General features: G+C 42.1%; 2 protein-coding genes across 13 annotated transcripts in view; both read right to left on the reverse strand.

Annotated features, from left to right (window-relative positions):
- The window catches only part of ttc27 (tetratricopeptide repeat domain 27), a 172286-nt gene extending 167680 nt beyond the window's left edge, over positions 1-4606 (reverse strand). For both annotated transcript variants that reach the window (XM_080448617.1, XM_080448616.1), the window contains exon 1: positions 4266-4606. In XM_080448617.1, coding sequence (XP_080304743.1) covers positions 4266-4374 — 109 coding nt within the window. In that variant the 5' untranslated portion in view covers positions 4375-4606. The remainder of the gene's footprint in view (positions 1-4265) is intronic.
- A 4765-nt stretch (positions 4607-9371) lies between these two features.
- birc6 (baculoviral IAP repeat containing 6) overlaps positions 9372-14984 on the reverse strand; it is a 150424-nt gene continuing 144811 nt past the window's right edge. For all 11 annotated transcript variants that reach the window (XM_080450167.1, XM_080450172.1, XM_080450166.1 and 8 more), the window contains 2 exons: positions 11890-12024; positions 9372-10940 (listed from right to left, as the gene is read on the reverse strand). In XM_080450167.1, coding sequence (XP_080306293.1) covers positions 10761-10940; positions 11890-12024 — 315 coding nt within the window. In that variant the 3' untranslated portion in view covers positions 9372-10760. The remainder of the gene's footprint in view (positions 10941-11889; positions 12025-14984) is intronic.

Below are 14984 nucleotides of genomic sequence, written 5' to 3' on the forward strand. Positions count from 1 at the left end.
AAATGAGGCAACAGAGAGGTTCAGCAGCAGAGGAGGATGGTGGCGAGATAGTGAAATATGTTGATTTATGGAAGGACACTGGGAGACTGGTGAGGCCACGGCATCCCAGCCAGGAGTAATTGCGTTGCCTGTGTGCACGGCTTCAACGTCTCCCCAGCTTTCATTAGCTCTTTATTTGAGCGGGGAGGCTTGCTGGGCTCATTAGCATTGATTGCATTGTGGTCCCCTGGAGGAGGGAGGGATGGAGGGAGACGGGTGAAAGAACAGAGGAATAAAAGGAGAGATAAAGGGGACAGCGGAGCGTGCTTTGAGCTGTATACAGAATAAAAGCTGGTATTAAAAGTCGAAAAATAAAAGTCAACCGACTAGTCTTGATGTTTGCACAAGCACACACACACATACACGGCTGAGTGAAGGGTGCACTGACAAAAACATAACAAGGATTTTTTTTGCAGGAAAAAAAATACTAACAGGCTCATTTCCATTAAAACAAAGACTATCAGAGGAACAACACCAATCTTAAAGCCCTATCTTAAAGTATCTCCTCTCTTTATCTTCCGAAAGCAATTACCTCAGTTTCTCTGCTCGGAGAGAGAGAAAATGATCTCAGCGTGCATTTGACAGCTTGACATGCTTCAAAAGCTAAAACAAAGATCTATTCCATAGATGGGTACATTTTTAACACTTTTCAGCCATCAGTCATTGCTGTGAGCCCACCGTGATTCCACCTCTGATAAGCATGCATAAAAAATGGGCACACCACTCCGACGTATTCCAACAGCCCACACATCAGCACCAACTATCAATCGCATACAAGTGCCACTGGCGATGTAATAGGCAATTCCTGCATGGCCAGTTCTGTGAGGAAAGTGGTGTTGAGAAATTTCACCTCTGTGTTGATCTAATGAAACCTGGGGGTTGATGTAATAGGACAAGCTAGGCAGAGAAGAAATGAGGGAGGGAGGGAAGGAGAGAGAGAGAGAGAGAGAGAGAGAGATAATGAGAAAGAGAGGATGAAGAGGAGTGAAAGGCTTTGACTTTATGAGGGGGAAAATGAAAGCCTGAGGTATGGCCACTGCCACTGTTAATAACATTTCTGCTACTCTTCAGCTCTGCCCAGGCACCGGCAGCAATTATGGAAAACATGGCAGTCCCAGAAATTAGTCTGTAATTCACAAAGGTCCTGGCGATAAGCTGCAGTTACACACACAAGGCAATGCAAATAGGGAATACGGTACAAAAAAACTACCCAAGCTTGAGCAGCAATATTATGGTTATGAAGGAACACACATGATTTTGTGAGACAGCATTTACATTTCTCCACCATGGCTTGCACTACACAGTTGAGCTTCCAAATAGGGTCTGAATGGAGCAAGAAGGTTGGCGTTATAAAAATGTCATCATAAGCATCAATTTCATTTCATTCCTTTTATAAATCACTTTTTTTATTACCTTATTAGTCCTGCAGGGGAAATTCAGTTTTCAATTCAGTGCAAAGGCACATCATCACGTCACTGCAAACTTCCCGTGTAAATTAAATTACAGAGCAGTATCATAAGTTAAGTTTGACCACAGCTTCTCAGAGGAAAACCAATGAACAAGGTACAAATGTTGTGTACAAACGAAAGCTATTAAATTAGCCAAATTTAAAGGAATTTATTATAGTGGCTTCAACACAAAGAGTGCAATCAAAATAAATGTATAGTTTTGTTTTAGTCAGTAGTTTAACTTCAAAACTAAGAAGAAGAAGACTGGAATACCAAGTCATTAGCATTGTGCATGGCACCACTGGCTTGTTTCTGAAGCTACACCACATAGGGTGAGTCCTTGAGGTCAAACTGGCATTGGAGGCAAAAATACTGGTGGCTCAGGTTGTCAAGTGAAATAATTAGTATGAGGCACCAGTTCTTCTCATGTTTTAATTATGTTGATGGGATTGCAACTTTCTGTATGCAATATGTGTACTCCTTTCGCATTAACTTAAAATGTAATTGGCACTTTCATAACAGTTGTCAGTTCAACTAGGAACACACAATCTCTTCAGTTTTGCAACAATAGTCAAATACTGGCATGATTTGCTTGATCCAAAATTGCAACGTCTTCTACAGCTACAAGTAGGGATGGGACGATATGAAACTTACATGTCACGATTATTGTGGCAAAAATAATTACGATTAACGATAATCAAAATATGCTTGAAACTTAAAATGTCCCCTTTTGTAACCACTTTAACCCCCAGCATCCCTATTCTGGGGGGAACGTTCACCAAAAATTGCCGATTTGACATTTTTGGCGAATAGATTTGTGTAGAGTGAAATAAGAGCGTACCAAATGCGCTCTTTACAGGTCAGTTTTATCAAGTATAGAGGGTTTAAGTGGTACTGAATTTGCAGCTCAACAAAAGTTAATTCATCCTGGTGTATGATGGAGGACAATTTCACGATAAATTCAAATCTCTGCGATACGATTATTGTGAGCGTTTCTTTATCACGATAAACGGTAATAACGATTATCGTCCCATCCCTAGCTACAAGTCCTTGCAGTGTAGGTACACACCATTTTTAAAACCTCCAGCACCATAAAGGACACGCCTCCTTCATGGTCCATTGTTCAACTGTCTGCATTGGGAATTATATTACAGCAATGGGCTGAATGCCATTAGTGACTTGTCATGCATGCCTTCACAAATATTTGCATTATTGTGTGTCTACCCAGCAGCTGATGCACAAAAACTCTTCATGCCCATGTTATGTTTAGATTTCTTCTGACAACAAAACCTGTCTTTCTGGCCCGGACCGCTGGCGTAGCAGTCCGGGCACCTAGGCTCCAAAGTAGCCTGACAGCGTGTTGTGGGTTCGAGTCCCGATCCCGACAGCCTTTGCTGCATGTCACTCCCCATTTCCTGTCAACCTACTATCCTATCAATAAAGGCATTAAAAAAGCTGTTTGTTGTATTAATAGACAAGAAATCATATTCAGAGATTTCATGACACCAATAGGATTTTTAAGTCCATAAGTGTTTAATGACACAAAACCCTGCCCCACTAGGACTCCCAGTGAGTCGCACCCCTCCTCACACTGTACTGTCTGTAAGACTGCTGCCTATCATGTGGATGCTACACATGCATGAATGATGATTTACTTTCATTGTCTTTTGTAGAAACTAAAGCAACCTATTTGAACCAACAGCGTAACAAAGCGTCAAATAATAGGTCCAGACATTTGGTGCCCAAGTTGTTTTCAATCTCGGAATCACAAAACAGTGCTCTTTAAATATATTCTGCAAATTCAAAGAAAAAGAAGCCTCCTTGTTACAAGCTGCCCAAACTGAACTAACTAACTAACTGTAACTGTCTTTGCACCCTGCAGTGCATGCAACCTGATTGTGCGGGCAAGTGTGTGTGTGTGTGTGTGTGTGTGTGTGTGTGTGTGTGTGTGTGTGTGTGTGTGTGTGTGTGTGTGTAAGATCAAGTAGATGTTCCCTCCTATAAGATCACTTATTAACACAAGGTGGTCCAACTATCCAACGGACGGACTGCACCAAATGGCTCGCTCACTGCAACACATTAACATCAGTATAACTTATGTATAGTCTCTAAACAACGACACGATTCCGAGACGAACAACTGACACACAACAAGCACAGTTTTAAGTAACAACACGGTTATAAACTATTCCGCGTACAAAAGTGACTGACAGATGACAAGCATAGATCTGTCAAAAAACACGGAGCTGTATTCATTTCAAGTCACAGAAAAATAACGCCCGTCTAAAAAAAAGCTTCATTCATACTCCGTCGCATCATGGCTGTCACTTGCCAAAAAATGAACAGATCTTACATCAGCTATAGCCCGTAGATATGAACATGCATTCACTAAGTGAATGTATGTTCATATCTACGGGCTATAGCTGATAGATAGTAGATATGAACATGCACTCACTTAGTGAATGCATGTTCGTATCTACGAGCTATAGCTAATAGCTGATGTATCTATAACTGATTTCACTTACGAGTCAACGCATGTTTCACACAGCATGAGAATCGCTGTAACCGTCTCAAACCATTTAACGTTACGTTCATAAAGTACACTCACTGTGTCAGGCATCTTTACATCATCATCAGCAGAGAAACGTTCAAAATGTCACAAGATACAGACCCACAACACAACACCCACAACACAATTCGAGTTGTATGTGTATATATAATCAATTTCTAATAGAAAACGGCTGGGGAATAAAGGCAACCGTTAAAGACAGTGTCTCACCTGCAGAGCTGAAAATGTGCTGCTTCCATCCCGTCGTCGCCTCGCTGGATGTTAAGAAGCCCCGGAGAACGACTGTCTCCACGTCCCGCATCATCACCACCACCACCATGATGATGCGCGTGTGTGTTGTGTGTGTGTGTGTGTGTATGTTTCTATAACACAGCTTATACACAGCTTGTATAAGGTGTCCTGTGGTCGAGGCGGACGCGTTTCAAAGTTAACGATTCGGTCGCTTTTCTTGACGTGCCAGAAGTGTTCGGTACCGCTTCAGAGGAGGATGATAGGGTGTTTATTTGGTGCCCATGTGGTGTTATAGTGGCATCAGTGAGCAGCCATGACAGATGCCGCGTTGCATTGTGGGGCGGAAAGGCATCAGTGCGCCTCCGCCTCGCGCCGGTCAGGGACCGTGGTCATTTTATCGTACGTTTTCATACTAAACAACAAATGACCAGTCCACTGGTGTTTAAGTAACTAATTTTGAGTTTAGTTTTTTTTTTTTTCTAATACTGGAGTATTTCCTATTTTCAATGCTTTACTTCTGCTCCAGTCCACTACATCTCTGAGGCAAATATTGTACTTTTTACTCTGCTACAATAGGTGCCAATTTATGTGCGGCTAGCGGGGGCTCAACAGGGCGGACTTAAGGATCTGGAGGCCCCAGGCGAACGGTAGTATGAGACCCCCTCCACAGATTATTTTTTAACAGAATAGATGTAATTTCCAGTATTCTGGTGCATTTTGGGAGTTTGATACTTTTATCAAACTTTACTAACATGGGATCCATTAAAAAGCTAAAAGTAGGGCTACAGAAATGTATTTTATTTTTTTCATGAGGCCCCCTAACTCTTGAGGCCCCAGGCGGTTGCCTAACCTTGCCTACAGTTAAGTCTGCCACTCAACTCGACCCCCACTAGCCCCGATTTTTATAAATGTTATACATTCTGATAACTTGTGAAACGGGACATTCTGCATTAATGAGTACTTTTACTTTTGCTACATTAAGTATATTTTGATGCCAATATTTTTGTACTTTTAGTCTTTTACTCTTACCTTACCAGACTTTTACTTGTAAGTTAACACTGTTTACATTGCATACTTTTTACTTATAAGTAAAACATTTGAGTAGCCTACTTTTCCTCACCACTGTACAAAACAATAAATGACAGCCGTGTGAATAAATGATAATTCCTGTGTCAGAGGTAAATGATCATTCACATGTAGGCCTTCATGTACATGTTGATGATGTTGCACCGCGGGCGGCACTGTGGTATCTCGCGATGGCAGACCTCAGCGAAGTGTTAAAATGCCTGATTTATACTTTGTGGTATGACAGTGTCGCGCTCCACAATAGAAATAGCCGTTTTAGTTCACAAAGTATGCGGTAGGAAGCGATGTGAGCTTGTAGACCTAGTTTTTTTTTACCATCATATGAGGAGTAATTTCGGGTCACAATTGTTTGTTGTAGACTGCAGAGGTATAATAAACATTTGCAGATACTCTAATAATATTATTATGTCTTGATAATGATCATTGGTTATCAATTAAATACAGGCCGTGCAAGGTGTTTGTGTTCATCCTAATTTATGTGCATTGGTAGGTAAACCACTGGTAATGGATTACTGTTCGACAGTGACATTTGCAAGATCCAAGATCCAAGTCACTAAGATTTTGTTGATGTATTTCTCATTAACAGCAACTGTTTCGAATCTCTTCCACTGCCAGCCATACTCAACAGTGGTTGCTATGTTAAAGGTTTCATGACATTCATTTTCATTATTTTTTTTCATTTTTCGTTTTTTTGTTTTGTTTTATGACCTCAATTACAACCAAAAAAACAGAACTTTGAACATTCAGTGGATTTTCCGTGGTCTGGGGTTTTCTGAATAATTAGGCTAAAAAAGTGCTGGGATTGGCCCCTGGACATTGATGTCATAGTCCATTAATCCCGCCCCCTTTCTTCCACGCCCCTCCCCTCCCCTATCCTTCTCCTTTGGGGGGGGGCGGAGCAGAGGCGATGATTGACAGACAAAATCCCTCAACAGCGACACCCGCAGGCAAATATGTTTTTTTCATCGCAACTGAAAAGGCCTCAGAACACAGAGAGAAAAAAACCTGCCATGGCTCACTGGAGTGGATTTTTCAGTTAAAACATTTTAATACATGTTTGAAGGACCATGAAACTTTTATTGTTTTGTAAATCTGAATGTCATGAAACCTTTAACGGGCAGCCATGTTGGAATACAGATAGGCTAGCTACTAAACATTCTGTGCAAGGGCTCTAACTATATAAATATTTTTTGATTTATACTTAAAGGAACACTTCACCCATTTTCAACCTATCATCATATAATTGGTCCTCAGACTCCTCACTAATGCTCACTATAATGTGGTACCGGTTTTGTCTACTCACTCTGTCTCAGAGGATGGCTGTGGACAGTTCAGAACGTCTCAACACAGCTCTGAACGGTCCACAGCCCTCCTCTGAGACACAGACCGAGTAGACAAAAATGGTACCGTATTATCATGAGCATTAGTGAGAACCAATTATACAAATCTAGGTTGAAAATGGGTGAAGTGGTCCTTTAACCACTTTAACCCCATCATCCGTATTCTGGGGAAATCCTTCGCAGAAAAAAATCTACAAGCACAACGCATTATGAGCTTGTAGGTAGGCTATTTTCAGCAAAGATTATGAGGGGGAAAAATAGGAAAGTCACTAGTGTAGAACCCTGAGGGACTCCGGTCAACCAAGTATAAGGTATAAGAGGTTAATGACATAGGTTAAATCTGTGTCTTTGTGAGTATAGGCTACTTTGTGGCTACAAGCAGTGACTGCTTGTCATTACTTGTCAGTCACCATTGTTCCACATCCCTGCCCATCACATTATAAAACAGCTGCATTTTTACGTTCTCTAATTTAAGTATCTTAAAAAAATAAAAAGTAAAAGCCTCTTAAAACAATTAATCATGTCAAGTGGTGGTGGTGTTGGTGGTGGTTCTGCGTGTGTGCGTATTTCAGCATGCAGACAGTATATTATGTGGCACACTGTGTGTGTGTGGGAGGAGGGGGGAGTAAATTCTTCATATAAGAGATGCCGGTGTTCACTAAAGTGAGCTTGACTGTTAATGAAGACTATCTCAATTCTGACCTTCTCTTTACCTCTTTCAGTCTCTCACGCACGCTCGCACACACACACAGATTTCACTCCCGTCAGTGTACTGACTGTATGATGCTTCTCCTGGAGACAGGGTGAGTGACTAAGCTCAGTGTTTTATTATGATGAGAGGAATACAATGTCTAAAAGATTCAGAGCCTGCATGGACAGAAGCACTGTGCATCTAGAGCTCTGGGCTGTTCTCAGCTTTCCTCAAAGCTCAGTCTGCTGAGCACGCGTTTCAATCTCTTTTCCATCGCTCTCCGTCTTTCTGCTTCCTCCTCATCTGCCTCAGTTCCCTCATCCTCTTTGTGCTTGACGTTGAACAAGAGTGCTCTCGAGTATGTGCTCAATTTCTTCACAGGCCTTCAGCGTGAAGGTCTCACAGAACAGAAGGCTCTTTGGAACTCTTTTGTTCAACAATGCACAAGGTGAATATACGTCTCTGATTTATTCTCGCACACACCAGGTCTTATTTACTGAGCTGCCAAGGACATATAACACAGTTGGACTGACGAGAGCTATTCTTCAGTCCCTTTTAAAGAGGAAACAAACAAAAGATTTGCCTGTGCAAGACGTGCTGACACCTGCAGTGTTGCAGAGGCTGTTTGATGCAAAAACCTTTACATCTATGCCTCACCACCACACCACTCCAACACAAACACTTCTCACATTGATTGTAGTGTGAGAAGAAATCAATTTAAACCAATCCCCTAGACCCCCCATGTTTGCGTCTTTTATAGCTCTATAAAACTATACAAAAAATGCGTTTGTGCAAAAGAGGATAAAAGAGGACTGTCATTGTTACTGTGTGAATTACGTCCGCTTTGAACCCTCATTCAGTCTTGGCATCCTGTTCTTGGAGAGGCTCTGTAACATTACGTCAGTGTTGTAGTTACAGGTCTGAGCTGGGCTCTTCAAGCATGATTTATACATAGTCATACGATGCCACTCACCGAAAAAGCAGATCTACAAGCTCACGTCTTGTTGCATCCACTATGCATTGTGAGCTTGTAGAATAGCAATTTTCGACCATGGAGCTTAAATTGGGCAATACTCCACAGCGGAAAAATAACCTTGCAAACAGCTGCCAATTTATGCTGTAAGAATACAAACAGTAATGTATTGACGTCACCGCATTATTTATGCCCAAGAAAAAGCTGGGTTGTTTTCATTTGTTACTTCTAAAACCCAAATTTATGGATTAGGTGAGAGGGTGGCTTAATTGTTAAGAGGTTGCTCCATTGTAACAGCTTTGACCCAAGCTAGTTGAATGGTGTTTTTAAATGTTCATTGTTCTTAAGCAAAAACCTGAACCACGTCATGAGCTAAATGCTGGGGGGAGAAAAAAGGCATTACAAGAAACAGTTTCATTGAACATACACAGATGCATGAATAAGACTGTAGTGAAATTAAAATGTGATTTGTGTAATACATCTATACTGTTAATATTAGACACAAACACATCTACTCCCCAGACATGTTAATTTCTACTTCGCTACTGTACAGCATTAAACCATGGCCAAAATATAACCTTAAATGGCAGATAGGTTTAATATATTTTTTTCATCATTTATAACTCGATGTATTTTTTGACACGTTGCTGACTTTAACCTTTATAACTCTTACTGAAAGCATCTCCATGTATTTTCCAGTAGCTCTCTCTGCCTCGACTTGGCAATGGAGTTAAAGGTGTACAATGAATAATGTATTGGGGTGGGTTAAATCACAGACGCGCATCCCACAAGCTACTTTCTCTTTATTCTCCACACCATAATCCCTGTGTAGCCAAGCTTGCTCTACAAGAGTTTTTTCAGGCACTTTCATCCTGCACTGGGAATTTCATAGCACTCATCCTGCCGAGCGGACTGGTACTGTGGTTTTCTTTATTTCTTATTCAGGGCTCAAGTTGTTGGAAAAACGCAGAAAGAAGCATTCTCACAACCAAATCCACATTTTCAAGCTCCATTTAATGTCCTAGCAAAAGGAGTATGTGACTGTTCTGGGAGTGAGTAAAGTAGAAAGTGCATTTTTTGTTCACTGGAATCAACATAATAAAAAAAGATCAAAGCAGTTTATGCCAGACGGAGCTGAATTATTAAGTTGTAGAAATAGCAAATGAATCAGTAAAAGGTACTCGTTCAGAGTATTTGGTGGTATGGTGTAGATCAAAGGCACATCACAGCTTTGTATCTCACTAGGGATTGTTGCACACGCACAGAAAACACACATACACATGCACAAGCCTTCATATACATATCCCGTGTGCATCTTTAAGCATGAGTTATACTCGGCTGCGCACGGGTGCCGCACACCAAAAACGTCTGTTCTACAAGCTCATAACGCTTTGCAACGCGATGTGTTGAGAGCTTGCGCATCTGTGATTTTCGGTGCGCGACACCGCCGTGTGACTTAAGTATAAATCAGGCATTACATACTTCTCTTATGATCTACACAGTCATATCAATGTATATATCCGGCCAAAGTAAAACAGGTTGCATTTATTAAACTTGCATTGAGAATTAGTGACGCAAAAAAACTTTTAAAAATAAAAGGTTATCCATAGCATTTTTTTTTTCTGAACAGCCCGTGAACAGGATAATGTCATAGCATGTAGGTATGTCCAACTCAGCCTTTATTAGAAGTGTACATGTTCCCGGAAGAAAAGTAAGAGAAGCAATGGGCAACCGGGAGGGTATTTCTTTTTCAAATTCAGTAAAGTGTATGCATGTTGTGTGTTTTCTTTTTTTCTTTCTTTCTCACTTGTTTTTAAATAGTTTCCTTAAAGAATGACCAATATATTCTTGGTTACAACTGTCCTCGCACTAACAGTCCAAAAAACAAAAAAAAACAAAAATAAAATAAAATAAAAAGGAAATTAACATTCAGTAAACATTCTTCTAAAGGTAGTTTCCCTTATATAATCTGATTTTTCTCTGTCATTATGTATACATAAACAAGTTTAATAACATACCAATCAGTGGTTATTTCACAATTGGAAAAAAAGCACAAAATGTTTTACACTCCTTTACAGGTAAATAAAAGTTTGTTTTTGTCGACTGTGTTTTCCATAAGGGCATAGTATAGTTCAGAGTTGTTGTTTTCGTCGGGTGTCATAAGCAACGTTTCACTTTAGTCTCATTTCCCCCACATCCCCTCCCGTTTTCAGCTATTACATATTAGATTCTTACATACAAATATTGACAAAATGGTGGCTTGTGCTTCAAAGCCGTCAAGTCTTTTCAATTACGATAGTAATAGTCGTGAGGAAGAGGTCGCAGCTGGGAGGGAATGGGAGGCGCTGGAGGAGTAGGCAAGAGGGAGAGAGAGAGCGCGAGACCTATAGCTGGCCCTCGCCGCAATGGCCATCCTGGCTGCCACTTGGCTTCTCCGCGTCCTGATTGGGTAGCTCCTTGACCATGAGGGTGGCGCTCTTCTCAGATAACTCCTCCCTGTCAGGCTCCAGGCCCTCCGGGCAGGGCAGCTTAAGAAGTTCTTCTCGTAGTTGGGCTGTGTGCCTCTGTGTGGGGAGACAGACAAAGCACAAAGGGTTATCCACTGGGAACTCCTATCTGAGCTTGGCACATTGGTAAGTCCTAATATATACTCTGTAAATATAGAGTTTATATCTTGTGTCGCTTGTCGACAAGAACCGGTCTCGTCGGTGAGCCACGCAGTCGTGCAATAAATTAAGTCTAAGTGGACAAAGTACGCTGGCTAAGTAGCTTCTTATTAGAGAGTGCTCTCATCAGGCAGACAAGGCAGAAGGACTTGACATTTATTAAGAATTCAAGCAGTCTGCAACTAAATCCCTCATGCTGTAAAGAATATCTCTCTACATCTGAAACTTTGAGCAAAGAAAAAAAGAAAAGTACATTTTTCTTTTGAAGTTGCAGAATACATTCTGCACTGCACATATTAAAACACTGCATCTTTGTGGTCTAACCGCACAACCCCACTTTATACACCCTGGATAACTCAGGAATGCATAGATATGAATTAAATACATGTATCATGTTACCTATAGATTGCAAATGTACTGTAGATACTGATAGACAAGAAACAAACCACAGCCTAATGTCTTTCTCTGGGCCCTGTAGGTGTGCACAGCCCTCTCATTCCTTATCAGTGGAGCTGGGATTATGTACAGTGGGGATTCATTGTAGTTATTTACAGCAAGAGTGAGAGGAGGGTTACCAGTGAGACTTGGGGGGGGGGTGCTTGTGTGTGTGTGTAAAGTAGCTTTTAATCAGCTACTCCATAACCTACATTGCTCCATAGTGTAAAATAAAGACACTTTCTGGCAATACAAAGCATTGGATGTCATATAGACTGTAGGCCTGTCGTTTCCTGAATCTCGTTAAACACTTTCACCCTGGGCCTGACATTATAGGTGAAAATGATCAATTAAAAAAAAAAAAAAATGCCCACGCTACATGTACAAAGCTACAAAGTGTGTGTGTATGTACCTTGAGTGCTGCAGCGTGGTGAGACATAGTGCGGCCGACCCTCTTGTCGCTGCTGTACTGCTGGATGTCTGCAATCCACTCCTCACACTGGGCCATGATCTCTACCCGCTTCAGGTAAAAGTGCTTGTGGATCACCTGTCAAGCACACAACAAACAGGGTGAATTAGCATAATTGCAGAGATCGACTTCTCTTAGGACCTCCATTACTTTGAAAACCAATGCTCAGGTTTATCTACATTCACTCATGCAACATCTAACCATTACACGTGACATATGAAAGTGTCCTTCGCCATTCCTATTAACTAATGGTGAGCTTTCATGATGAAGAGGTGAACTGAGGATGCCCAGTAGTGTAGTGAGAATCATGAAATGTATCATCTACAAGTAATAGTCACATACTGTAAATGCATTACAGCAGTTCTCTTGGCACTACAAGTTCCTTGAGAAATGCTCCTTGACATGAGGTGAAAATGAGACTCATCTAATCAGGCACCCCCCCACACAGACACACACACACACACACACACGCCAGCCCAGGACTCTTAGTACTATGCAGAGCAGAGCAGCAGGAGTGTTAAGCCTCATTTATACTCCATATTGCATAGCAACGCATTGTGAGCTTGTAGATCTGCTATTCTCTGCAAGCAACGGACTATAATTAAAGCGTTACTTGACTGTAGACATAGTTGGCAAAACTGCTTTCACAGAGTTAATAATGAGGACCCCACCACCCCCTCTCTCTTTCAACTTGTCTTTCTCTAGCTTTCCACAATCAAAACACTTTTGAAGAGTGGCAGTGCACATCCCTTTTCAATGTTCTCAAGGTGTGTGGTGTTCAAATCTGAGGTGAGGTGATGGGTGTAGAGAGGAAGTGGATTGGATCGATTAGCATGCACGCTCCAATGAGCAAACCAGCAGGGAGACGGTGATAAAGTCAGTAGAAGCGTGAGAGAGGAAGAGAGTTATGCAATGGTGTCAGAGTGTGTGTGTGTGTGTGTGTGTGTGTGTTTGAGTGAGAACGGCCAACTGCTGTGTTTAGTTTATTTTGACAGCTCCACATTTGTCCCTGATTAAAAAAACACATACGACTGCCTCCCTGCTTTGCCAGGGTGAAGGCCAAAGGTAATCACTGCCAATCAATGCACTAGGGAAAATCAAGATGTACAACAAAATGTTGAATTGTTTTAATTGGAAAACAAATGTCAAAGGAGGATGCATTAAGAGCCTTGTTGTCTACACATCAAGTCAAAAAACAGGAGACAATTCGACAGTCCCAGGTAGGAAAAATGAAGCTGTCATTTTAAAAAGATGAAATGCATATCAAGACAATTATTTGGACGTCGATCATAAATAAGGACGGAAAGGAAGGAACGTCCCTGGTGTGTCAGCAGGGGGGCGAGAGAGGAGAACATGCCACAAGTTCAAATTCTGCTTGCATCCTGCACTGCATGTCGTCGTCTCTTCCCTCATTTCACCGTCGCCACAATATAATGCCTAATAAATTATTTTTCTCTTTATCTTCTCATTGCCGAGGGGCTTGTGAGCATTTATTATTGAGGGACTCGCATCATAAGCCCCCTGCTGTGAGCAGGGGGCTCACTCCTTGACAATACGCACACAAAAAACACACAAGCAATGAATTGTGTCCATCAACCACTGCCTCTCACCCGAACCCCCCTACACACCTCTAGCCCCCCCCCCCCTACACCCCTCTAGCCCCAGCCTCCACGCACTCTCGCCTCCACTTCCTAGCAACGGTTGCCAGGGCGGACAAATCAGTATGCAGTAACCGCTCGTCAATCCGTTTCATAGCCATTGTTATGGTGGCGGAGGAGAGGGGGATTAGTTATTACGGTGGCTTTTTACCAGGATCAATCTGAAGAGTAGCACGCTGAGAACAAATGGGGCTGGCCAACTGCCGTAATCACTTTCTCCCTTTCTGCATCCCCCTCTTCCACTGTTCCTCTATCTTCATTCCATCGTCACTACTTCATCCCTCTCTCTCTGCCCTCTCCTTCTACCTATTATTCCTTCCCAAACCATTGTACCCCCCCACCCCTCTCACTCTCTCTCCTGGTTGAGTTATTTCTAATGAGTTGGGCGATGCTCCCCACCTGATTACTTGGGAATGCTTCAAGGTCACAGGGATGGGGGGTAAACAAAGAAAGAGACGTTGCTCCTGCCTTCACAGCCATTTACAAACAGAGAGCCTTCGCTCCTGCCTTCACGACCATTTACTAACAGAGCTGTCGCTCCTGCCTTCACTGCATTTACAAACAAAGAGCCACCGCTCCTGCCTTCACAGCCGTTTACAAACAGCCATGGCTCCTCTGGAAAAGAGTTGGTACAGCAGTGTTCAACGACAGTGGGGAAGAGTTTCACGCAATTGGGCTTTGACGGACACAGCCTCTGGAAATGAGAGCTTTGAAATTGACATAAATGTTTCTTCTATTTTGTGCGTTTTAATTGCATTTTGTGTTCTGCTGTCATTCTCATTCATTCAGTCATCCAATTCACAATTCAGGTGCATCTTTGGCTGTCATCTTAATTGTTTGTTACCTTCCTTTGTGTTTCTACTTGTTTTTCTATCCTTTAGCTTTTTCTTGCACAGACAGTGATATGATCTGAAATATATGTGGAGATAAGACCAAAAGTAATATATTCCTGACATTATGTGTGTTCACAATTAAAGGTACAAACGTTTAGAAGGGGTGGGGATGGGGTACGTTCCCTGGGGCGTTCGTGTGGCAAGGACACTGCCCCTGTGACTTTTTGGCATTTGCCTGCACCCATCGATCACAGCATGGACAGAGCAAACACCGCCATCACCATAAGTGCCCGCCGGATTAAATCGGCTCGACAAATGACCTTTAAGGAGATGTACATACATGTGCAAGAGTGTACTTGCACGCACAAAGGCACACAGAGGCCAGGACACGGTAAGAAAACACGTGAGTGTTTCTCTGATCATACATACAGTCACACACAGACGTTGGTCTGCTGATGGAGTGGCCCGACTGACGTATAAACCAAGTGACCTTTGAGGTAATGCTGTCCACTCATTATACCTCAGGGCCACTGAGGGACCGAAGATG

The sequence above is a fragment of the Gymnoscopelus braueri genome, assembly GCF_963280865.1.
Source record: "Gymnoscopelus braueri genome assembly, chromosome: 14".
Classification (NCBI taxonomy): domain Eukaryota; kingdom Metazoa; phylum Chordata; class Actinopteri; order Myctophiformes; family Myctophidae; genus Gymnoscopelus; species Gymnoscopelus braueri.